At 41.9% G+C, this 24,566-nt stretch overlaps 1 protein-coding gene across 1 annotated transcript in view; it reads left to right on the forward strand.

Annotated features, from left to right (window-relative positions):
• Positions 1-20,886, forward strand: part of GSR (glutathione-disulfide reductase) — a 45,732-nt gene extending 24,846 nt beyond the window's left edge. Inside the window, exons 6-13 of the mRNA XM_029226399.1 lie at positions 1,639-1,693; positions 6,823-6,922; positions 11,205-11,291; positions 12,749-12,907; positions 14,468-14,579; positions 16,276-16,407; positions 17,497-17,630; positions 19,950-20,886. Coding sequence (XP_029082232.1) covers positions 1,639-1,693; positions 6,823-6,922; positions 11,205-11,291; positions 12,749-12,907; positions 14,468-14,579; positions 16,276-16,407; positions 17,497-17,630; positions 19,950-20,099 — 929 coding nt within the window. The 3' untranslated portion in view covers positions 20,100-20,886. The remainder of the gene's footprint in view (positions 1-1,638; positions 1,694-6,822; positions 6,923-11,204; positions 11,292-12,748; positions 12,908-14,467; positions 14,580-16,275; positions 16,408-17,496; positions 17,631-19,949) is intronic.
• Positions 20,887-24,566: the final 3,680 nt, after the last annotated feature.

Here is a 24,566-nt window from a genome sequence, read left to right on the forward strand (position 1 = left end):
ATGGCCGCTGAGCCTGTGCGTCCGGAGCCTGTGCTCCGCAATGGTAGAGGCCACAGCAGTGAGAGGCCCGCGTACCAAAAAAAAAAAGATATACATTTATTAATTTAAAACATGTAATAAAAAACAAATGCAAAGAAATAAAATAAAAGGTAAGTGTTCCAAGGTGATTGCCAGACAGTGAGGGTCGGGGTCCTCAGAGGTGGGATGGATTACTATGAGCTGTCATGGACCAAAAAGACTTCCTGGGAAAAGGGCTTACAAATTGAGCACCATGTGCCGAAGAAGAGAAAGACCAGAAGAACCAGTGGGTAATAAATAGGTCTTTAAAGGACATTCAGTCAATTAAACCAGTTTTTCTGGCAGTGAAATCTGGAAGCAAGTACATTGAACTGAAACTGGAAGAAGGTTGGGGCCAAATTGTGGACATTTATGAAGTCAAATTAAGGAATCTCCGTCATTCACAAAAACCAGTTATTAATAGCCTATAAATGGGATAGTGACAAGACCTAAGTGATAATTATAGAAAACTGATCTGATAGTGATCTACAGAGGCGGAAGGCCAGTTAGCAAGTTGTTGCAATAGAATGTACAGGAGGTGGTAATAGGTTCTGAACTACGGGGTTAGCATCTGAAATGTGGTGGAAATACTCAGTTCAGCTCTGCAGACAGTTACTAAGCCCCTGCTATGTGCCAGGCGCTAGGAGGAGAGGACAGACATAAGAGACACAGAAGGATGAATCGGCTAGTATATTTCATTGACTCCAAGACACATTAAAACCTCTGAAATCAGGATGGGTCCTTAATCATTGTGCATTGAATTTGGCAAAATGCAGTATTTTAAATAACTGATGAGCTGGCCATTGTTGAGAGAAGGAATTACGGATTGATAATTCAAGACTTTGGCTTATTGATGGAAGGTAGTCTTTTCAGCTGAAGTGGTAAACAAGAGAGGGATATGGCTTGGGAAATCAAGTTAAGATTCTATTTTGAAAATAATGAGTTTAAAACAAAGTTAAATGGTATAGAAAGACAGTTAGAAATATGGAACTAGAACCTGGGGAGAAGGTCAAAACTGGAACTACACATTTGGAAGTCTCCCACAATGAAGGGAGAGTTGGTTAAAACCTTTGAAGGAAAAAAGCAGAGAGAAGAGAACCAAGGCTGAGCCCATTTGGGGGCAGGAGAATGAAGCAGAGCCAGCAAGGAGTCTATTCATGAGAGCTGAGGAGATGTTTTTTTAAAAAATTAATTAATTAATTAATTTGGCTGCCATTGGGTCTTAGTTGAGGCATGTGGGATCTTAGTTCCGCTACCAGGTATCGAACCCGAGTCCCCTGCATTGGAAGGCGGATTATTAACCGCTGGACCACCAGGGAAGTCCCAAGCTGAGGAGCTCTTAATTCCTCAAAGAAATTTAATAGTTACTTAGTCATCAGTACTCTTATTTCTACAGAGGAAATAAAAATGTTGGCTCAGGGAAGGTTTGATTGGCAGCTTCCCAAGTGGAGACTTTAACAGAACTTGTCGAAACAGAGAGTGTGATGGCTGAGAAAGTGTTTGGTTCGTACATAAAATGTTGTGATTATTTTACAAGAGAAAACTCCATCTGTGTGACCTATATTGCATTTTCCTACATAGGTGCCAGCCTAGGAATAACCAGTGATGGGTTTTTTCAGCTGGAAGAGTTGCCTAGGTAAGCTGCTTTTCTTCCTGACATCCGTGTTCATTCTCCCTCAGTTTCTACCTCCTCTTCCCAACTATTAAATGTAGGAATTTCCAGAATTCTGTTCTACCTCTTCTCTTTTTATGACCTTGGGTATCTCATCCATGAGTAGCCCACAATAAATGACTCAAATCTTTCATGCTTTTGGTCAGAGGCCATTGTAAAATTTTTAGGAGCAGAATCAAATGCAGGGTGGTTTTGAGAATAAACACTCAAGTCCTAAAACTGTTTTCTTTCTTCAACTTGATAGAGCATCAGTTGATAATGTGTCTAAAGTGATTCTGGTCTTCAAAGCAGCTAGTACAGAGGCATCTGGATAAATGAAGGCTCTGTCAGTCTCACAAAAATAGGTTTTCTGAAATTGGCCTTTATACATGTTTGTCCTTAATAACCTTAGTAGACATCTGTCATGGATTTAGATAACACAGAGAGAAAAAACATAATGAGGAGGATTGTTTCTCTAATTTGAAGAAGCTGCCAATTGCAGGCTTCCTTGATTAGAGGGGTCCTCCCTTCACTCATGATAAGTGATAGGGCACCTGGGAACTGGAGGAGGGACCCTGTTAGCCCAGAGTTTGGCCTTTAGTTCCCTCTGAGTAGCACTCACCCTGGAGTCATTATTGCTCAACTCTGCTGCTCTCTTGGTAGGTACTGCCAGTGCAGTAGGAAGTCTTAATCCCGCGCTTTTCCATCAAGGCCTTTCTGGAGGGTGACTAATAATCCCTGCTTGTTCCTTTACCTTAATTCACCTGGAACCACAAGTGGTTCATCAGGGACAAGAAGGCATCTTGGCAGTTCCATAGCTGCTGTGAAAATGTCCTGTTACGACATTCAGACCAGGTCATCTTCTGACTTTGAGAAAAGCAAACAGGCATTTTAGATTTGCTGTCTGTGGGGCAGGGCAGTGTGTTAGAGAGCAGCCTTTCTTTCCTCGTGATCTGTTTGGTTTTAGGTGTGAAGGATATGAGACATGTGAGAATATATGCAGAAATGTGGTCATGACTCATTGTGTTTAAATGATACAATTCAATCTGGACTCAAGCTTCATTGTAGATATCTGTCCATTACCTATTTTTAAACCATTTATTAAACTTGTGCTGGTAGCACTACAGGTTGAAGAAAGGAATGTATGCGTGTTATAAACAAGACTCTGGGAACATAGGAAAATGAATTAACAATTGGTATATGATTTTTGTCTTCTTTTTTTAAGACTCCTTTATCATTGTTATGTTGGTAAGTAAGTAAATAATCAAAGAAGGAACAAATTTATAGGCGAGGTAACATGTGCTCTGGGCTGTATGATCCAGCTTTTACCCTCATTGGGCTTATGGTTGAGGGGAGGCTGGAGCATGGAGTCTGTGGAACATTGTGGGACAAGAGGTTCTGACGGCCATAATGAGGGAAAGAGAAGTGCTCTGGGGACTCAGCAGAATATAAGATTGTTTCTAGGTGGTGGAGGACTCCCAGGTGTGGCTGCCAAAGTGTCTATGTCCTCAGGGTGAGCCACGGCCTCCCCCCTCCTCTCCTGGAGACTCTCCAAGACCAACAGGCATTGAGGGCACGAAGGAGATTGTGCTTGGTTCACAGTTTTTACCTAACTTACTGAGTTTTTCATATACTGAAGACTGGTGTTTTAAATCAAGACTCCAGGGGCTTCCCTGGGGGCGCAGTGGTTAAGAATCCGCCTGCCAATGCAGGGGACATGGGTTGGAGCCCTGGTCCGGGAAGATCCCACATGCCGCGGAGCAACTAAGCCCGTGCACCACAACTACTGAGCCTGCGCTCTAGAGCCCGTGAGCCACAACTACTGAAGCCTGTACGTCTAGAGCCTGTGCTCCGCAACAAGAGAAGCCACCGTAATGAGAAGACCGTGCTCTGCAACGAAGAGTAGCCCCCGCTCACCACAACTAAAGAAAGCCTGCGCGCAGCAACAAAGACTCAACACAGCCAAAAATAAATAAATTAATTAATTTAAAAAAAATCAAGACTCCAAAAGCCTGGATGTCAGCTCCCCAGCCTGAGCTTCAGCTTGTTAAGACCATGCCATTCCTCTGGCAGTCTCTGTATCACAATGCAGAGCTTGGGAATGAAGCCAACATGAAGTGCAAAGCTGAGCATCTTTAAGGGACCAGGTCCTGACACATCATTGGAACACTTAGATGCAGCCATACCTGAAGTCAGGACTTCTCGGTTACATGAATCAATAAATTCCTTTTTTTTTTTAAACCAAAAAGAAAAAAAAAGATTGTTTCCAGTGGTTTCCAGCTTCCTGTGGAAGCTGAGGGGGAAACACTGAGCTCCTTGCAGATTTTTGTCTCCTCTCTGAAGAAGCCAAGACGTTTCACACGTGTTTCTCGTATATCCATTCTACTGGGAATACTTCTCCCAACCCTTGCCAGAGCTATTCATCTTTCAGGAATCTGGAGTGTTTCTGAGCCCTCTCCCCTGCAGGAACTAAGTGTTGCCCTCTGAGCTTTAACAGACCCCTGGGCATGTTTCCCCTCAGGAATTCCTCAAGGACAGGGATCGCTACCCATTGTGTCCAGCGCAATGCTTAACAGAAGTAGGACTTACATGAGAAATGTTTGGGGAAGAGAGAGAAGATGGAGAGAGGAAAGAAGAAAGTAAGGAGCGAAGACCCAAAGAAAGGAAAAGCGGTCAACATATAATAGGAGAGAGGATGGTAGAGATGGAAGAAGAGCTACTTCCTAGTTTCCAAACTAGACATTTCTCTTTTTATACACTGGGCTGTAGGATAAGAGCATCCTTACCTCTAATACATAGCCATTCAGGTTCATACCTCATCCTCCATCCAGACCATAGCCCTCTGAGGGCAGGGAGTCACAACATAGGTACCTTACTTGTAGAAGGTACTAAAGAAAGATTTCCTTTCTTCTTCCCTGATTGCTTTCTTCTTACCCAAGCATTGCACCAGTGGTAGGACCATGCTTTAGAGAACTCTGGCCCTGAAAGGGTTAGCTCCAGCTGAAGGGCACTTATTCTGTATGCTGCAGCGATTGCTCTAGGGCTGGGCTCAGCTTCTGCACCATGGACTCAGACCTTCACCCAAACATTTATCTAGTGTTTAAGATGCTTTTTTAGACCAGAATTTATTCAGGGCATCTAGTTTCATTGCAGATCTGTGCTACAAGTTAAAATGGCTTGCTTAAATTGGTCTTGCATCATATTGCAAAGATTGATAGAATTTAGCAATGATCAAGGGAAAATACTGAGCCAGAGGAGAATAACGGTGGTGAGGATTGTGATGCCAAAGAAAGGAACAGAAGAGATATTTGAAGCAATAATGACTGTCACTTTCCCCAAAATTAATGTCAGACACCAAACCACAGATCCAGGAAGGTCAGAGAACACTAAGTAGGATAAATGTCAAAAAACTATACCTAGGCATATAATTTTCAAACCGTAGAAAATCAAAGAAAAAATTCTGAAAGAAGCCAGAAGGATGAAACACACCTGACCTATAAGGGGAGCAAAGATGAGAATTACAACAACTCTTCAGAAACTATGCAAACAAGAGAGTGGAATATTTAAAGTGTTGAGAGGAAAAAACCCCACCAACATAGAACTCTTTACTCTGCAAAATTACCCATCAAAAGTGGCGGAGAGGGCTTCCCTGGTGGTGCAGTGGTTGAGAGTCCGCCTGCTGATGCAGGGGACGTGGGTTCGTGTCCCGGTCCCGGAGGATCCCACATGCCGCGGGGCGGCTGGGCCCGTGAGCCATGGCTGCTGAGCCTGTGCGTCCGGAGCCTGTGCTCCACAACAGGAGAGGCCACAGCAGTGAGAGGCCTGCGTACCGCAAAAAAAAAAAAAAAAAAAAGTGGTGGAGAAAAAAAGACTTTCTCGGAAAAGCAAAAAAAAAAAAAAATTATGGTGCCAATTTTAGTTTTAGGTGCAAAGATCTCTGCATAAGGAATCGTCTCTAGCTTCAAAGGGTTTCTATTTCCTCTCTGAGGAAATGAAGCTAAGGAATTTTTAAAACACCTAAAAATATATTTCTGTTCTACAGAAGGATATTTTCTATTTAAAATTACTGTGTTATCCTGGATTTGATCTTGGGACAGAAGAAGGAAATGAATGGAAAGACAGGTGAAATCTGAATAAAGTCTGAAGTTTAGTCAACAGTAATGTACCAGTGTCAGTTTTTGTTTTTAGTTATTTTTTTAGCAGTACTCGGGCCTCTCACTGTTGTGGCCTCTCCCATCGCGGAGCACAGGCTCCGGACACGCAGGCTCAGCGGCCATGGCTCACGGGCCCAGCCGCTGCGCGGCATGTGGGATCTTCCCGGACCGGGGCACGAACCCGTGTCCCCTGCATCGGCAGGCGGACTGTCAACCACTGCGCCACCAGGGAAGCCCACCAGTTTCAGTTTTGACAACTGTACCATGGTTTATAAGATGTTAACTTTATGTTTTTTTAATTGAAGTGTCGTTGATTTACAATGTTGTGTTAATTTCTGCTGTACAGCAAAGTGACTCCCTTATACATATATACACATTATTTTTTGTATCTTTTCTATTATGGTTTATCTCAGGACTATATATTGAATATAGTTCCCTGTGCTATACAGTAGGACCTTGTCCATCCATTCTACATCTACTAACCCCAAACTCCCAGTCTATCCCTTCCCAAACCCCTCCGCCTTGGCAACTACAAGTCTATTCTCTATGTGAGTCTGTTTCTGCTTCATAGATAAGTTCATTTGTGTCGTATTTTAGATTCCACATGTAAGTGATACCATATGTTATTTGTCTTTCTCTTTCTGACTTCACTTAGTATAATCTCTAGTTGCATCCGTGTTGCTACAAATGGCGTTATTTCGTTCTTTTTTTATGGCTGAGTAGTATTCCATTGTATATATGTACCATGTCTTCTTTATCCATTCATCTGTTGATGGACATTTAGGTTGTTTTCATGGCTTGGATATTGCAAATAGTGCTGCTATGAATGTAAGATGTTAACTTTAGGAAAAACTGGGCAGGGGGTATACTATCTGTACTCTCTTTTAAACTTTTCTGTAAATCTAAAATTATTCTAAAATAAGTTTATTTAACGATCTTAACCCTCTACTCTCATGGTAGCCGCAGTGTCATCGTTGGTGCTGGTTACATTGCTGTGGAAATAGCTGGGATCCTTTCTGCCCTGGGTTCTAAGACATCACTAATCATACGGCATGATAAGGTAAATTCTATCCTTTTCCTTGATGTTAATCCTTTTAAAAATCTACAGGGAGAATTTTCTCTTATGTTGTCATTAAATACTAGGGTGCAAAGCATGTGGAGCTGGTTGGTCTGTTCCACATGGAGCTGCTTTGAAGGCATCTGAATAAGGGCTTACATCCTTCCCAGCCACCAACTGCTAGTTGATGATACTGATTTAGATTTGATCAGACTGGCTGGTGTTTCCATCATGAAGTGGTAGATAGCATGCCTTAATACAACATACATCCTTAAATATAAGTATTAGTTAAATTGAGCAGACTGTCGGGTTAATTTCTTATTCTGAAAATCAATTTAACATCAGATAGTGTTGGATTATTAACACTCAGTCAAAAAATTTACTAAATTCTTTGCATTAAAAGGAAACGTATCAAAGATATTTGCACACCTATGTTCATCGCAACATTATTCACAATAGCCAGGAGGCGGAAACAACCTGTGTCCACTGAGGAACGGATAAACAGAATGAGGAATATCCATACCATGGGATGTTATTCAGCTCTAAAAAGGAGGGACATTCTGACACATGCTGCAACATGGATGAACCTTGGGGATATTATGCTAAATGAAATAAGCTAATTACAAAAAGACAAACACTATATGATTCCACATATATGAGGTACCTAGAGTAGTCACACTCATAGAAACAAAAAGTAGAAATGGGGTTGCCAGGGGCGGGGGGGAAAGGGAATGGGGAGTTACCGTTTAATGGATACAGAATCGCAGGTTTTTTTATTGAAGTATAGTTGATTTACAATACTGTGTTAGTTTCAGGTGGACAGCATACTTATTCAGTTATATATGTATATATTATTCTTCAGATTCTTTTCCCTTATAGGTTATCACAAAATATTGAGTGTAGTTCCCCGTGCTGTACAGTAGGTCCTTGTTGGTTATCTGTTTTATGTATAGTGGTATGTATCTGTTAATCCCAAACTCCTAATTTATCCCTCCCCACCACCCCCAGAGTCTCGGTTTTGAAAGAGGGAAAAGTTCTGGTTGCACAACAATGTAAATACACTTAACACCATGGAACTTCGTACTTAGAAATGGCTAAGTTGGTAAATTTTTTTTTTTAATTAATTAATTTTATTTTTGGCTGCGTTGGGTCTTCATTGCTACGTGCGGGCTTTCTGTAGTTGCAGCGAGCAGGGGCTACTCTTCGTTGTGGTACGCGGGCTTCTCATTATGGTGGCTTCTCTTGTTGCAGAGCACAGGCTCTAGGCGCGTGGGCTTCAGTAGCTGTGGCGCACGGGCTCAGTTGCTCTGCAGCATGTGCGATCTTCCTGGACCAGGGCTCGAGCCCCTGTCCCTTGTACTGGCAGGCGGATTCTTAACCACTGCACCACCAGGGAAGCCCTAAGTTGGTAAATTTAATGGTATGTGTTTTTCACCACAATAAAAGATAATAACAATAAAAGAAACTTATAGATCATCTCATCGACTGGAACCTCATTTTGTAGATGAAGAAATTAAGGCCAAGTGAGGTTTCATGACTGCTAATTAATATCAAAACTGAGAGTCAACGAAATTCTGAGAAAGCTCAGGCCAATATTCTTTCTGCTAAAATTCAGCCTCCATGTTTCTCAGTACTTGATTAAGTGTTGCTTTATGTGTTTTGTTGATTAATCGTGACCGAGCACCACTAGGTCGTGGCACCGTATTGGAGCTTTCAGAGACACCATGTGGGGCAATAACAAGAGTGTTGGCCTAAGAATCTGGTCCCTAAGAATCTGGTCCCTAAGAATCTGGCCTTCCCCAACAAGTGTGTGACTTGGGCAAGTCATTTAATGCCTTTGGAACATTTATCAGATCCCTGACAACTCAAATGCAATGACTCAGATTCCTGAGTATTTGAGCAAATAGGGGGGCAGATGAGGGAAACCGATAATCCTGGTCAGTGTGGACTCCAGAGGACTTTCTCTTTGGCTTTTAGACTTGTCCTAAAATTAACCCCCAGGAGATTTTTGTCCTGAAGAATGTTTTTCATAGGTCAGTATTATTTTGCATTGCTGGAATATGTCCAGCAAATTAGATGGCGGGAGAAAGGCAGAGGTATAGGTAGCCTGAATCTAATATATAAATAAGTAAATAAATCACATCAGTTTATCAGTAGAGTGGATAATTCCTGCATTTGGAAAATTGGCTTGTGGCAGAGAGCCACATATATCTGGGCTTCCTGCCCTCCCCCACCCCCAGTGCATTCTCCATCTTCTCCCCTTCCTGGTATAACTGCATTCTAGAGCTACTCTATGAATAAATCACGACCTCCCACCTTTACCCCACCTGTGTGTTATCCCAAAGAAATCTCTAGAGAAAGAAGGAGGAAGTCTAAGTAAAGAAAAGTTGCTAGGGACTTCCCTGGTGGCACAGTGGTTAAGAATCCGCCTGCCAATGCAGGGGACAGAGGTTTGAGCCCTGGTCCAGGAAGATCCCACATGCCGTGGAGCAACTAAGCCCGTGTGCTGCAACTACTGAGCCTGCGCTCTAGAGCCCGCGAACCACAACTACTGAGCCTGCGTGCCACAACTACTGAAGCCTGTGCGCCTGGAGCCTGTGCTTCGCAACAAAGAGAAGCCACCGCAATGAGAAGCCCGTGCACCGCAACAAAGAGTAGACTCCACTCGCTGCAACTAGAGAAAGCCCGCGTGCAGCAACGAAGACCCAACGCAGCCAAAGATAAATAAATAAATTTATTAAAAGAAAAGAAAAAAGTTGCTAGACAGTAACAACTATTATTATTATTTTTTTTCTTGCGGTACGCGGACCTCTCACTGTTGTGGCCTCTCCCGTTGTGAAGCACAGGCTCCAGACGCGCAGGCTCAGCGGCCATGGCTCATATAGAACAACATCTAGCATTCCAGAAGAAAAACCACAGTGTTTTCAACTTTGTTGGGAACCTTAATTGGAATGGATCCCATTTTTACCAAATTTAGAACCCTAGAATACATAGCTTAAAACCTTAAACAAATACTAAGACTAGTATTAAAAAAAATCTCTAAGGCCATGTAGTTGACTTTTCTGCCTAGAATAGGAGATTTTGTTCAAGAATCTTCCCTTAAATTGTATCAGCAGGAAAGCTGGCCCTGGAATACTGAAAGGGGAAAGAGAATTTCTGGTCCCTATTCTTATGGAAAAGAGAAGAGCTTGGGAGGAGAGGAGCATGGCAAAGACAGTAGAGGCGTGAAGGTTGCCTGTGGATTTAACTCTAGAACAGGAGTGGGTGAAGTCAGGTGTAATGGAGACGTTGGTGGTGATGTCGGAAAACAGACTTATTAAAACTCCACTCACCAGAGAAAGACAAATATTATATGATATAACTTATATGTGGAATCTAAAAAAATTATACAAATGAACTTAGTTACAAATCAGAAATAGACCCACAGACATAGAAAACAAACTTCTGGTTACCAAAGGGGATAGCAGGGTTGGGGGGGTATAAATGAGGAGTTTGGGATTAACATATACACACTACTATATATAAAATACATAAATAAGAAGGACCTAGTGTATAGCAAAGGGAACTATATTCAATATCTTATAATAATCTATAATGGAAAAAAATCTGACACAGAGTGTGTGTGTGTGTGTGTGTGTGTGTGTGTATAACTGAATCACTTTGCTGTATACCCGAAACTAACACAACATTGTAAATTAACTATACTTTAATTTTTTTATAGCAACTTATTTTATTTATTTATTTTGGTTAAATCTTTTCTTTTTTTAACATCTCTATTGGAGTATAATTGCTTTACAATGGTGTGTTAGTTTCTGCTTTATAACAAAGTGAATCAGCTATATGTATACATATATCCCCACACCCCCTCCCTCTTGCGTCTCCCTCCCACTCTCCCTATCCCACCCCTCTAGGTGGTCACAAAGCACCGAGCTGATCTCCCTGTGCTACGCGGCTGCTTCCCACTAGCTAGCTATTTTACATTTGGTAGTGTATATATGTCCATGCCACTCTCACTTCGTCCCAGCTTACCCTTTCCTCTGCCCGTGTCCTCAAGTCCATTCTCTACGTCTGCGTCTTTATTCCTGTCCTGCCCCTGGGTTCTTCAGAACCATAATTTTTTAAAGATGACCGAAAAGAAAAAAAACTCCACTCATAGTGCAGCCGTGAATGAAGAAGGACATAAGAGGGGGGTTGATACTGAAATTTCCCTCCCAGTTTTGTAGCATATCTTTAATGAAGTTTTATCCTTTCCCACCACCCATTCCTCTGCTGCCTGTGTATACAGGTGCTCAGAAGTTTTGATTCAATAATCAGTTCCAACTGCACTGAGGAGCTGGAGAACGCTGGCATAGAGGTGCTGAAGTACTCGCAGGTATGACCGAGCCGAGGGCGAGCTTACGGCCCTTGGTCGTCTATCTGTTGTGAACCCCACTAGCTTTATAAACACAAACTACCTCTACCCCAGTCAGTTTGTTCTTTTCTAGAGTATTACCAAGACTTTTCTTTATCCTCAGAAGCTGCATTTCACATTAATGTTTTAATGAAATCCAAGGTATAAAAGATTAGAAATCTGGAAGTTGAATTTAGTTTAGTTAGAACTAAATCCACAATTTTTGTGCTCAAAGGCCTCATTGAACATCCTTATTTTTCAGGTTTATATTTATTTATTTCAGGAAATATTATTATGGAATCTATTTTTTTAAAAGTCTTTATTGAATTTGTTACAATATCGCTTCTGTTTTATGTTTTGGCTTTTTGGCCGTAAGGTATGTGAGATCTTAGTTTCCCGACCAGGGATCAAACCCACACTCCCTGCACTGGGAGGTGAAGTCTTAACCACTGGACTGCCAGGGAAGTCCCATGGAATCTAGTTTTGAAAGAACACCTTTGGGTTTTGTAGATGGAAACAATGACAAAGCTACTTTGTATTTTTTTTATTCTCAGGGAATCACCTACATGTCAGATTTTTCCTGGAACATTAGCCTTGTAAAAATGACTTTCTTCCCCAAAGCTTTGCCCTTTCAGCATAGGCCATATCATAAGTAAAACAATAAATGTGAAGTTGCTCTGTAAATGCTGAAGTCCTGGACTGGTGGTTAAGGTCAACATCAGAATCCCCTTGGAACTTGCACTGAACTCTGTCTGCCCTTCACTCTCTGGACCTGATCTTACCCTCCTCCCCCAAGTCCTGATTAAGAATGTCCAGGGAGGAGCAAGGATGGTGCAATTTTTGGAACTCTCTTAATGATGCTGCTACAGCCGTTTCCTCCCCCGATTCCAGCTGCAAATCACTGTGCTTAGATTTGTGGTTTCAAATTTTATCACAGTTTTGAAGAAGTATGCTTTAAAATACTTTTTTTTTTTTTTGCGGTACGTGGGCCTCTCACTGTTGTGGCCTCTCCCGTTGCGGAGCACAGGTTCCGGACGCGCAGGCTCCGCAGCCATGGCTCACGGGCCCAGCCGCTCCGCGGCATGTGGGATCTTCCCAGACCAGGGCACGAACCCGTGTCCCCTGCATTGGCAGGCGGACTCTCAACCACTGCGCCACCAGGGGAGCCCAAATACTTTGTTTTTAAGCTGAAGCATTAGGGTCTTGATGTGAATTGACGCTTCTGGCTGCTGGCTGATTTGGGGCCACCTAGGATATCATCTTGGTTCCAGAGAGTTCCAGTGTTGGTGGCTTTTGGGCAAAACTAAATGTGTCAGCATGTAAGACTCATATGTAGGATTCAGTGGAGAGTTTTTAAATGTTAAGAATTCTAGTTTCCTCTTTATTTGCTTTCCTTCCCATCCCCACACCCCCAGTTAACAAACTGTATCTCCCAATAGGTCAAGGAAGTTAAAAAAACTTCTTCAGGCCTGGAACTCTGCATGGTCACTTCAATTCCTGGTAGGAAACCCACCTTGACCACCATTCCAGATGTTGACTGTCTACTCTGGGCCATTGGACGGGACCCAAACTCCAGGGGCCTGAATTTAAACAAACTGGTAAGCTGACCTAGTCTGCCTACGATGTTCTATTTTTTTTCCCCCAGTTTTATTGAGAAATAACTGACATACATCACTGCATAAGTTTAGGACATACAGCACCATGGTTTGATTTACATACATTGTGAAATGATCACCACAAGAGAATCAGCTAACATCCATCTTCTCATGTAGATACAATAAAAGTAGAAAAGAAAAAAGGAAAAAATTTTCTCTGTGTGTTGAGAACTCAGGGTTTACTCTCCTAAAAGCAGTGTTATCTGTAGTCACTGTGTTGGACGTTATATCCCTGGTATTGTATTTATTTATATTGTAACAGGAAGTTTGTACCTTTTGACCACTTTCCTTGCCTAAAACCTTCTTGAATCGGTCAATAGTCCTGTGATTTCCCCTGATCCATCCCCAGACCCCCCAAAACTTGAGTGGGTTCTGTTGGATTCTTTTCTGTTTATTCCATGTGTCCAGTTTGTCATTAAATCCCATTGCTTCTGCCTTTGGAATGGAAATAAAGGGTTTTTTTCCCCTTTCTGGTGTCATCACCCTAGATCAGGTCATCGTCTCGCCATTTCCTGACTAGCCTTCTCCCTACAAATTTCTTTTTTACTATGATACCTGTCTCTTTAAAGCCCTATAATTATTTCTTATTGTCTGCAGCTCTAATCCTAATGGATGGTTGTGTGACTCGTCATGGACATTGTGGCACTCGGGGATGGGTACAGATGTGAAGCTCATCTACCAGTGCTATAGTTAGCATTCTTATTTGTTCTTTTAAATTTTGAAGGACAGTCAAGTATAGTAGCCTGGGGTGTGGGTCAAGTATTTGTTGATAAATGGGTGGTCTCATAACTAGTAAGTGGCAGAGCTGGGACTTGAACCCAGATCTCCCAGCTCCAAAGGTTTTACTCTTAACGACTACACTACCTACTCCCTATGCCTGCTGGCCTTCTACTTCTCACATGGGAGTATATACACCGGGGATCTGCAAAGCCACAAGATAAGCATGACACATATTCTTGGGGCAAAAATTTGACTCAATGTATAGGGAGAAATTTTGGTTAAAGGAAACATTGATATCTTTTAGAGTAGAATACAAATTTTGCTTGGATTTTTAAAGATAAAACTGTAAACTTCAAAGAAGTCTACTTTTGATGACTGCTTCAGGCTGTGCCTGTCTAAAGTATGAGTTAGCATGCTTCAGGAGGAGCGCTTCCAAGGAATTGAAAATCACTGTCTTAGGTGGACTCCACGGGGATGCCAGGTACCATGTCTGATAGTTGAGTGATTCCTTTTCAGGCTTGCCTGGCCAGCTGAATCGTACAATGCAAAGACAAATCCTGTTAAAACTCCTCAAAACTGAGTTAAATATTTACCTTTTAAATTAAGCAAAAGATGTGAAGCCTGCCAGCTTGCTAAGATGTTTTTCATCTTGTGGTTGAGTCTTGTGGTTTCTTGGAGATTCAGGCTGAAGAGGTGCCTGAAGTGAGGCGGATCCAGAGATGTGAGCTGCTGTTTTTCTGTAGATGGGCCAAATACTTACATGATGTCCCTTTACAATTTTAGGGGATTCAAACTGATGACAAAGGTCATATCCTAGTAGATGAATTCCAGAATACGAATGTAAAAGGTGTCTACGCAGTTGGGGATGTGTGTGGAAAAGCTCTTCTTACTCCAGGTAATGTTTCTTCTTTTGGGGGCTAAGGGAGGCTCTGTGTGTTATATAAAACTGTTCAGGGCTTCACTGGTGGGGCAGTGGTTGAGAGTCCGCCTGCCGATGCGGGGGACACGGGTTCGTGCCCCGGTCCAGGAAGATCCCACATGCCGCGGAGCGGCTGGGCCCGTGAGCCATGGCCGCTGAGCCTGCGCGTCCGGAGCCTGTGCTCTGCAGCGGGAGAGGCCACAACAGTGAGAGGCCCACGTACCGCAAAAAAACCAAAAAACCCAAAAAACTGTTCAGCTCTTCATAGTCAAATCAGCTCAAGCAGAGTTAAAAGGCTGAGTGTCTTCATGTCATCAAAATGGTAAAATGTGTTGAGATAGATGTTGGTTGGGAACCTGACATGTTATGAGTAATATTCATTTTTTCCTTTAAAAATGCTTTGAATAGTATTTATTTTCCTTTAAAAGATTTTAAAAATGCTTGGTGAAGACTGAAATTTTTATACAGATGATACAGTTATCTTCTGAAGAATGCTGTAAATTAGAATCCAAGTTGTGTTGGTGACAGTGGAAGGAAGTGGTATTCTTTTTTTTTTTTTGCGGTATGCGGGTCTCTCACTGTTGCGGCCTCTCCCGATGCGGAGCACAGGCTCCAGATACGCAAGCTCAGCGGCCATGGCTCACGGGCCTAGCCGCTTTGCAGTACGTGGGATCTTCCCGGACCAGGGCACGAACCCATGTCCCCTGCATCGGCAGGCAGACTCTCAACCACTGCGCCACCAGGGAAGCCCAGAAGTGGTATTCTTATATGACTGTTTAGTCTTGATACAACCTGATCCCCATCCTCAGAATCCCATACTTCAGCCTACTTCATGAGTTAACTGGCGTCATTTCAAGCTCTTTGTCCTGCTTCTGCTGGTGGTATCCATCCATCTGCTTTCACCTGTACCCCTCCGGGGCCCCACCATCCTTTCCAAAATGGCCTGGGTCTTACTCAGAATGGAAACACACCCCCAAAGCTTTTTAGCTCTTTAAGGAAGCTCTCTCCACAAAAGCAAACTAACAAGCAAAGTTTCAGAACCTTCATAACATAACCTAACAGCTGAAAATTTTGTCGAGGTGAAAAATATTTCTTATGTATCCTACTGATACCTTATTTTGGAAAAAAAATTATCAATTTGAAGTCAATAAAATTAGTAACTGATGCTTTTACTGAACTCAGGGGTTTGTTTTTTTTTTGACCATTAGGAATAAAAACAGGCTAAGGAGGATAAACTTTAAAAAAAACAATAAGAAATAAAAATAGTTTTAAAAAGAAACAAAATATTCCTGTGAAATGACTGTGGTTATAAAGTAGAATTGAGGATGCTCGAAACTAATGTAGTTTGCTCCATAAATATATCAAAAAGCTAATATCTGCATTAAGAGGTAACTTGCCAGATGGTTGGGAACTTGTAAATGTGTCTTTTTTTTTTTTTTTTTTTTTGGTCATAATAGAATGTACAGAATTGACATAAGCCAATAGTTTTGAATTGTTAACTAAGGTATTGATAGGTCTTTTATTATATTGAACTAGATATTGTAATGAGCATTGACAGAAGACTTTGTCAGAACTTTGTATGTTAAGCCAGATGGATAAACGGTTAGTAGAATAATCCTGCTATGTTAAGATGAACAATAAGCTAAACACTGATTTAAAAATATCTTTGTAGTTGCGATTGCTGCTGGCCGAAAACTTGCCCATAGACTTTTTGAATGCAAAGAAGATTCCAAGTTAGACTATGACAACATCCCTACGGTGGTCTTCAGCCACCCCCCTATTGGGACAGTGGGACTCACAGAAGGTAGGTGTTTAAAAATAAAGGTCATTTATGGTTTCTTCCCTTCCTCTGCTAACGTTAAACTAGGTGTGTGTCAGCTGACTAAATCTATCTTAGCCCCCGAGTTATATTTCTTTTTAGCTACTAACTTCTCATCACAGGTCCAGTTTCCTCCCCAGCTACTAGTACTTCGAGAGTATAATTCCTTTCCCCACTCCACCCTATCTGTTTGATTTTTTAAGCTTTTTTACTTGAACTAATTTCAAATTTAAAGAAGAGTTGCAAAAATACTACAGAAGACTCCTGTCTACTGGTAACACTTTTGCTGTATCATTTTCTCTCTATACACATGCACACACACTTCAGTATCTGTTTCCTAAGAACAAGGCCGTTCCCTTACAGAAGCATAGCTTCAAATGAGAATATTTAAGTGGATACAATATTATCTAAACTTTAGACCTTATTCAAAGTTTGCCTGTTATCTCAAATAATTTCATTTTTAACATTTTTCCCTTCAAGTCCAGGGTTCATTCCAGGATAATGTAGTATATTTAGTTTTGATACCTCTTTGGTCTCCTTTAGTCAAGAGAAAGAACTCCTCAGCCTGTCTTTTGTCTTTCATGACATTGACATTTATGTTGTAGATTGTCCCTCATTGTGGGTTTTTTTTTTTTAATATATTTTATGAGTTCATTTTTGGCTGCACTGGGTCTTTGTTGCTGCGCACAGGCTTTCTCTAGTTGCGGCGAGCAGGGGCTGCTCTTCGTTACAGTGCACAGGCTTCTCATTACAGAGCACGGTCTCTAAGTGCACAGGCTCAGTAGTTGTGGCTCGTGGGCTCTAGAGCGCAGGCTCAGTAGTTGTGGTGCACGGGCTTAGTTGCTCTGCGGCATGTGGGATCTTTCTGGACCAGGGCTCGAACCCGTGTCCCCTGCATTGGCAGTCGGATTATTAACCAGTGCGCCACCAGGGAAGCCCCAGCTCATTGTGGTTTTGTTTATTATTTCCTTGTACTTTGATTCAGGTTATGTATTTCCGGCCATCTCGCTGATAGCTCAGTGGAATTGTTTAAGTTTCTGATAGATGCTTTTTTTTCCCCCCCGTGCATTATAGATGAGGCCATTTATAAATATGGAAAAGAAAACGTGAAGGTTTATTCCACCACCTTTACCCCAATGTATCATGCAGTTACCAAAAGGAAAACAAAATGTGTGATGAAAATGGTTTGTGCCAACAAAGAGGAAAAGGTATGGGAAAAATCCAGTAAGCTCAAGACTGTCTTCAAGGTTGGCAGGGATGGGGTATTTTGGTGAGGTGGGAAGGGAAGACCAGGTAAAGCTTTCTCTGATTCAACTGGCACAGTCCCTTTATCTGTCTCTCTCTCTCTCTATTGCGGTTCTTCATAATATTTCACATAGAAAGAAGGTTCCACTACTTTAAAAACATAAGTGGAGGTGGGGGGGGGGAAATTCCCTGACAGTCCAATGGTTAGGACTTGGCACTTTCACTGCTGTGGCTCAGGTTCAATCCCTGGTCAAGGAACTAAGATCCTGCAAGCCACACGGTGTGGCCAAAAAAAGCATGTAAAATATAAAGGGGAGAGGTCGGGATTGTCATTCACCAGTAGGCCAGAATAGATAGGCAACTCAGAAATATTGGTAAGTGTAAGAATTTAATGTAAAAAATTTAGACTTAACATATTAACATAACCAATCAGTGAGGAAGAAGTTTATTTAGTAAAATGTTCTGAGATAATCAGTTATCTATTTTTGGTTTAACTTTTTGAGGAACTGCTAAACTGTTTTCCAAAGTGGCTGTGTCATTTTATGTCCCCTTCAGCGACGTGCGAGGGTTCCAGTTCTTCCTCACCTCCGTCAACACTTGTTACTGTCTTTTTTTATTGTAGCCATCCTACCGGATGCAAAGTGGTATCTCATTGTGGTTTGAGTTTGAATTTGAACAGGTTTTTTTTTTTTTTTAATAATTTTTGAAATAGGTGTTGTTTTGATATTAGGTCAGCCTCTTGGGCTTTTCTATAAACTGAATTAAATATTAAAGTGGAACTTAGCAATATGCCTTGGGAACATGGCTTTGTGAGGAACGGTAATTTAACTGAAGATTCAGGTATGGTTTCCAACTTTTCTTATTAAAAAAGAACATAGTCTGTATCTAAATCAGTGGCCCTTACACCGAAAGCCACAAGATGGTCCCTGGCTTCTGGCTTATAAAAATCAACATCACTGACAGTTGACAGAAGCAGAGAATCAGTGCAAAGAGAAGAAAGTAAGTGGTTTGGCAGGAAGATAAAGGTTGCTGTTTCTTGCCCTGAATGTTCCTCAGTAGCCTGAGATTTCCAGTTGTTGAATCAGCAAGGTCCTTACTTATCTCCTCATACCAGTTATTTCTTTATGCCATTTATCATTCATTCATTTGGTAAACATCACCTGACAATCAACTGAAGAGTAAGAACGGATACCGTATGGAGAGAAATAACATAAGGCTCCTGCCATCACCAGAAGCTCTTTGTAAATTCAGTTTAGATCACAATATCTAAAAATTTGGCTGAATGTATATACAGTACATGATTTGGGATTTCTTTGTCTTGAGATATACTTTTTTTTTTAATTGTAAAGAAACGTATAACATTAAGTTTGCATCAATCATTTTTACATGTACTGTTCATTAATATTAAGTATATCCTTGATTTGTTTTTAAGCAACGTATTTAGTTTATATTCTCTAACTTTGCTTTTCAGTAGTCTACTGACCTTAAAAGTATTTGCTGGAGGTGAATATTAACTAGTCATTTTAAAATATATTCAGAAACCTGACTGAAAAATGTGATTTGAAACAAATGCCTCTTGTTGGTCATTTGTCCAGGCAGCCAGCACGTATGGGCTGAGTGCCTCTAAGGGCTGTCTTTGTGCTCGGCCAGGAGGGTAGAGTGAGGAGCAGAAGTGCGCAGGGTTCCCTCCATCTAGAGATTAACATCTCCTGGGAAAGATGGACTGTAATTGTCCAGTCCCCAGATGAATACAACTTTGCAATTGTGATAGAACCGTGATGGAGAAATATTGGGACTGAGAGCTCACATGATGGACAATTTAATTCGGTCAGGAAGGCAGGTGTAGCTATCTGAAGAATGAATGGGCTTTAACACTTAAAAGAGGGGAGGAAAGAGTGTCCAGACAGAGGGAACAGCCTGTGCAAAGGGGAGAGCATGGCGAATACTCAGGACAGGAGGAAAGCTGGTGAGTCCAGAGTGGGGAGAGCTGAGTGAGGTAGGCAGGGGGAGGGACGTCAGGGCTGCGCAGGCCATGTAGCTGTGTTATGCTATATTGGAATTAGAGATGTAAGTTTTTTTTAGAGGTTTTTAAATATCAGGTATCTCTCATGACTAATAAAAAATTTATTAGTGTACCTGATTAAAAAAATTGTGTGTGAGTGTGTGTGTGTGTGTGTGTGTGTGTGTGTGTACCTAGAAGGAGATTTATTACAAGGAGCTGGCTCATACAATTATGGAGATAAAAATTTTTACTTGAAGGATTTTTGTCTTTTCTGTCACAGGTGGTTGGGATCCACATGCAGGGAATTGGATGTGATGAAATGCTGCAGGGTTTTGCGGTCGCAGTAAAAATGGGAGCAACAAAATCTGACTTTGATAACACTGTTGCCATTCATCCTACCTCTTCAGAAGAACTGGTCACACTTCGTTGAGAACCCAGAGACTCGTATGGCCAGCAGCTGGACCACTAGACCTTCAGAAAGGAGCCATATCATCACATTTACTTACCATTCCCATTGTATGTATTTCTTTATTGTAATCAGGATCTTCCAGTAGTGGAAATTTTCAGTAAACTTATTTATGTAATTAGAAATCTGTTTTGTTATCCAGGATTGATTTTCATTTGATTACATCTCTCAATAATTACTATTTGTTTTATTAATAGCTCTGTGCTAGCTGTTTTTTGTTTTGTTTTTGCCTCATCCTAAGTATAAAACCATATGAAGTACAGTGAAATTAATGTACTTGAATGAATGTCACTTGCTAATTTTTATAGAGGAAGATGACAGCTGCTCTTCACATTTAAATAATGCAAGTACAGAGTCTTTTTTTTTTTTTTTTTTTGAAGCCAGTACTGCGCTCTGCATATTACAAAGCTGCTCCAAGGATGTGAGTTTTCTCTAAAAGCATGTAACTTGAGAGGCCTGCCTCCTGTATTTTATTCTTTCTTTTGTTCTAAATGATTAAAAATGGTTTGTGTTACTTTTATGAGATGAAGTTCATCAAATTTGGGAAAGATTTGAGGAGGCTGGTTGCACAAGTGAGAGGGACAGTTTAGAAGTGATCCGTGTTTTCAGATGTACTTCAAAAGTCCTTTCCTCTGCCAAGAGTTCATAGTTCGGTGAATGATTTCAGTTTTTGTATGTATTCTTGTCATTTTATTTTTTGAAAACTATTTCCAAAATCTGAAAATAAAATTACAGTCTTTTCTTCTTATAAAATTTGTTATGTGTTTATGGGTAACAGTTCATTTTCTAAGAATATTTCACATTGAAGGGTCAGATGCCAATAGTGAGCTACCCTAAGTTGGCTTAAGACCTTATGGGGGAGAAAAGAGATTTCACTTTTATAAATAAAGACCAGAGGTATAAAAGAAACATTTAGCAAATTTAATGGTTGAGTTGGAAGCACAGTCTAGAAATCATATAGGTTTTAATTTTAATTTTAATTAATTAATTTATTTTTTTGCGGTGCGCGGGCCTCTCACTGCTGTGGCCTCTCCCGTTGCGGAGCACAGGCTCCAGTCACGCAGGCTCAGCGGCCATGGCTCATGGGCGCAGCTGCTCCACAGCATGTGGGATCTTCCCAGACCAGGGCACGAACCCGTGTCCCCTGCATGGGCAGGTGGACTCTCAACCACTGCGCCACCAGGGAAGCCCAAGTTTTTAGCATTGTATTTCCATTAGCCTTTACCAGCTACGTAAGCTGGTTAAATTTTTCCATGGCTTTCAGCAGTGAGTTAATGCTACTGACCTCTGTCATTAAGCTTTTACTGAATGTCTTTCTGGTTAGCCATGGCTAGGCTGCTGCACTGACAAATTAAGTAAGTCCAGTCTCAAAGAAAGAAAAATACCACTGGTAACCAGGTAATGTAAATGTTGCAGCAAGCAAACAGGGTCTAAAAACCTGGACGTAGACTGACATGACACTGCCCCCTCTTCTCCACCAGCCTAAAAGGTAGTGGACCATGGTCCTGAGCTCCGCTGACCTGGTGGGTTTCTCACTCTGCATAGGGCCCAAGCTTTGGGTGTGATTCCAGAAGGAAAAAGGAGCGGCCCCAGTGGTCATGTGTACCCTCACACCAGGTGTTTTTTTTCTTTTTTTTTAAGTTATTTTATTTTATTTTATTTATTTACTTATTTTTGGCTGCATTGGGTCTTCGTTGCAGCGCACGGGCTGTCTCTAGTTGCGGTGAGAGGGGGCTGCTCTTCGTTGCGGTGCACGGGCTTCTCACTGCGGTGGCTTCTCTTGTTGTGGAGCACGGGCTCCAGGCACGTGGGCTTCAGTAGTTGTGGCACGTGGGCTCAGTAATTGTGGCTCACGGGCTCTAGAGTGCAGGCTCAGTAGTTGTGGCGCACGGGCTTAGTTGCTCCATGGCATGTGGGATCTTCCCGGACCAGGGCTCGAACCCGTGTCCCCTGCATTAGCAGGCAGACTCTTAACCACTGCACCACCAGGGAAGTCCACACCATGTGTTTTTTATCTCAGGAACCCTCTGCACTGCTTTTTCTCTGGTTCTGGAGTAAACCAACCTGGAAGTAACCTTTTCCAAGGGTGGGTCTTCGTTCTCATCAGTTCTCGGCTCAGTCCAGCCCGCGAGCTGATCTGACCCTTTGCCGCCTCCATTCCACAAGGCACTGGGGAAGGTACAGGTACACAAGACAGCACACTGTAGGTGCTCAGTAGATGTTTATCGGAGGAAAGACATGGTACTTGCTTTCTTTGAATAACCATATAATCTAGAATAGGAGAAAAAGTTCTACACAAGTAACTGCAGTTCAAATTAGTGCATTAAGCACGGGGTGACTGTATGATTTATTGACTAGGATGGGACACTTTGGGGAGTGAGGGGGCCCCCGTAAATTAATTGGGACAGTAGACACAGATTTGTACTGTTGGAGGAAAATGGGACAGTGCCACCCTAGGGAGGCATTGGAGAGGTGGAAGTATACAAGTTCAGAGAAGGCAGAAAGTACCATTTTGCTGGGAGAACTGAAGAAGGCTATGAGAAGGAAAGAGATCAGGTAAGATCTGGAATTTGGGGGTTGTGCAGGAGGTCAGAGCGTGGGGCAGGCACAGTGGGGCAGACGTGGGCCACGTATCCGTGGGGAATGATAGAGCTCAACTTCGTTGGAGCGCAAGAGTATGTGATAGCCTTGTATGGAGTGTTCTTCCCCACTTGTGAACCTCATGATCTGGTTATATATTGCCACAAAACAAACTACCTGGAAACTTACTGGCTTAAAATAGCAATCATCATATCTCATGATTTTGTGGGTCAGAAATTGGAGCAGGACTGAGCTTGCAAGGATGATTCTTCTGTTGATGTTGATAAAAATCACTTGGTGGTAGTCAACTGGAGGATGGGCTGGTCTAGAGAGTCTAAAACAGTCACCCATGTGTCAGGCACTTGGGCAAGGATGACTGACTGGAAGGCTGGCCTCAGCTGGGACTGTCAACCAGAGTTGCCCACGTGTGGCCTCTCCAGCATGGTCGTCTCCGAGTTAATGGACTTACATGTAAGCTCAGGGCTCCTAGAGATTGTTCTGTGCTTCCTAGGCAGCCGCTGCAAGCTTTATGACCTAACCTTGGAAGTTCTAGAATGTCACTAATGCTAAGTGTTATCAATTAAGCAAGTCACAAAGGATTTAAGAGGGAGTGAATTGGACTTTGGCTCTCAGTGGGAAGAGTGGTCAATTTGTGGTCACCTTTAATCACACACACTAACAGCAATCTACTCATTTTACAGGGCTTGACTAAAAACACCTTTGTGAAGACTTTTCTTTTGTGGTCTTATGCATGTATTATGTGTTCCCATAACACCTTGTCACATACGAGGTCTACACTCTGTGTTCACCTTGTGTATGTCTCTACTTAGTGTCAATCATTTCTATATTCTTTATTTCAGTTTCATAATATTCCTGGTATATCATACAGTAACTTTGGCTGCAAGAGGACAAAGGTTTGTTATTGTGTGATTTTTGACACTAGGATCTATAGTATAAAAAAGAGCCAACATTTTAATCCTTAATCTTTTTGAAAAATGGTAGGCAGGATTTTCAGGTCTTCAACAAACTTTGCATGAATCTTTCCGTGAATCTGACCTCCCGGATATAAATGAAGAGCTGTAAGAGGTGGATATAGAAGATTTCCATTGTGCCCTACTCTAAGAAATACTCTTTTATTGCCATTACCATTGATACAGTAATTTAGCATGTTGATTCATCAATCAAGATCACAGTCAACATTTTAAAGGTAAGAATAATTGTATACAGTCATTTCTGGGTTTTATATAGTATATTTTAAGTGCTATTTAATGTGTTAGGAGCAGTTTCAAAAAATAAAAAGTGGTGGATGGTAGAGCTGGGGTTAAATGTAGATTTTACATAAAATTTTTATGCAAAGAATTCCCCTTTAAAGTTCTTTCTCTGTAAGTTGTGTAAGTAGACATTTGTCCTTTTTGCCTGTTCAACCTCAAGACTCCATAAGTTTGGGGAATGCCAACCTTGTGAGCCTTGGAGACAAAGCCCAACTCCCCACATAGAACCCCAAAATGCTAGGTGCGTGACTTCTCAGGCTCCCTTGCAGCTAGGGAGGAGGCATATGACATAGGCTTGGCCAATCAGATGCACCCATTCCTGACTATTCAGAAACCAGTGATGCAAGGAAACAGGTATAGGAGAATCCGTTCTAGTGGCAAGTGATGGCAGTTGTGATAATAATATCAAGGGGCAGCCTGGCGGCAGTCCCAGTGCCTGCCATGTTGGTTTCTAGCTACAGTAATTACAACACCATGACAGCAATGCTGACCTCACTGGCCCATTTCAGAGTCATGGTTTTGGCCACTGTGTCTCTGGCTGCCTAACTTCTGACCCTGGGTCACCAGCCCTCCCAAAATT

Source organism: Monodon monoceros, unplaced genomic scaffold (genome assembly GCF_005190385.1).
Source record: "Monodon monoceros isolate NGI ecotype Baffin Bay Population unplaced genomic scaffold, NGI_Narwhal_1 Super_Scaffold_17, whole genome shotgun sequence".
NCBI lineage: Eukaryota > Metazoa > Chordata > Mammalia > Artiodactyla > Monodontidae > Monodon > Monodon monoceros.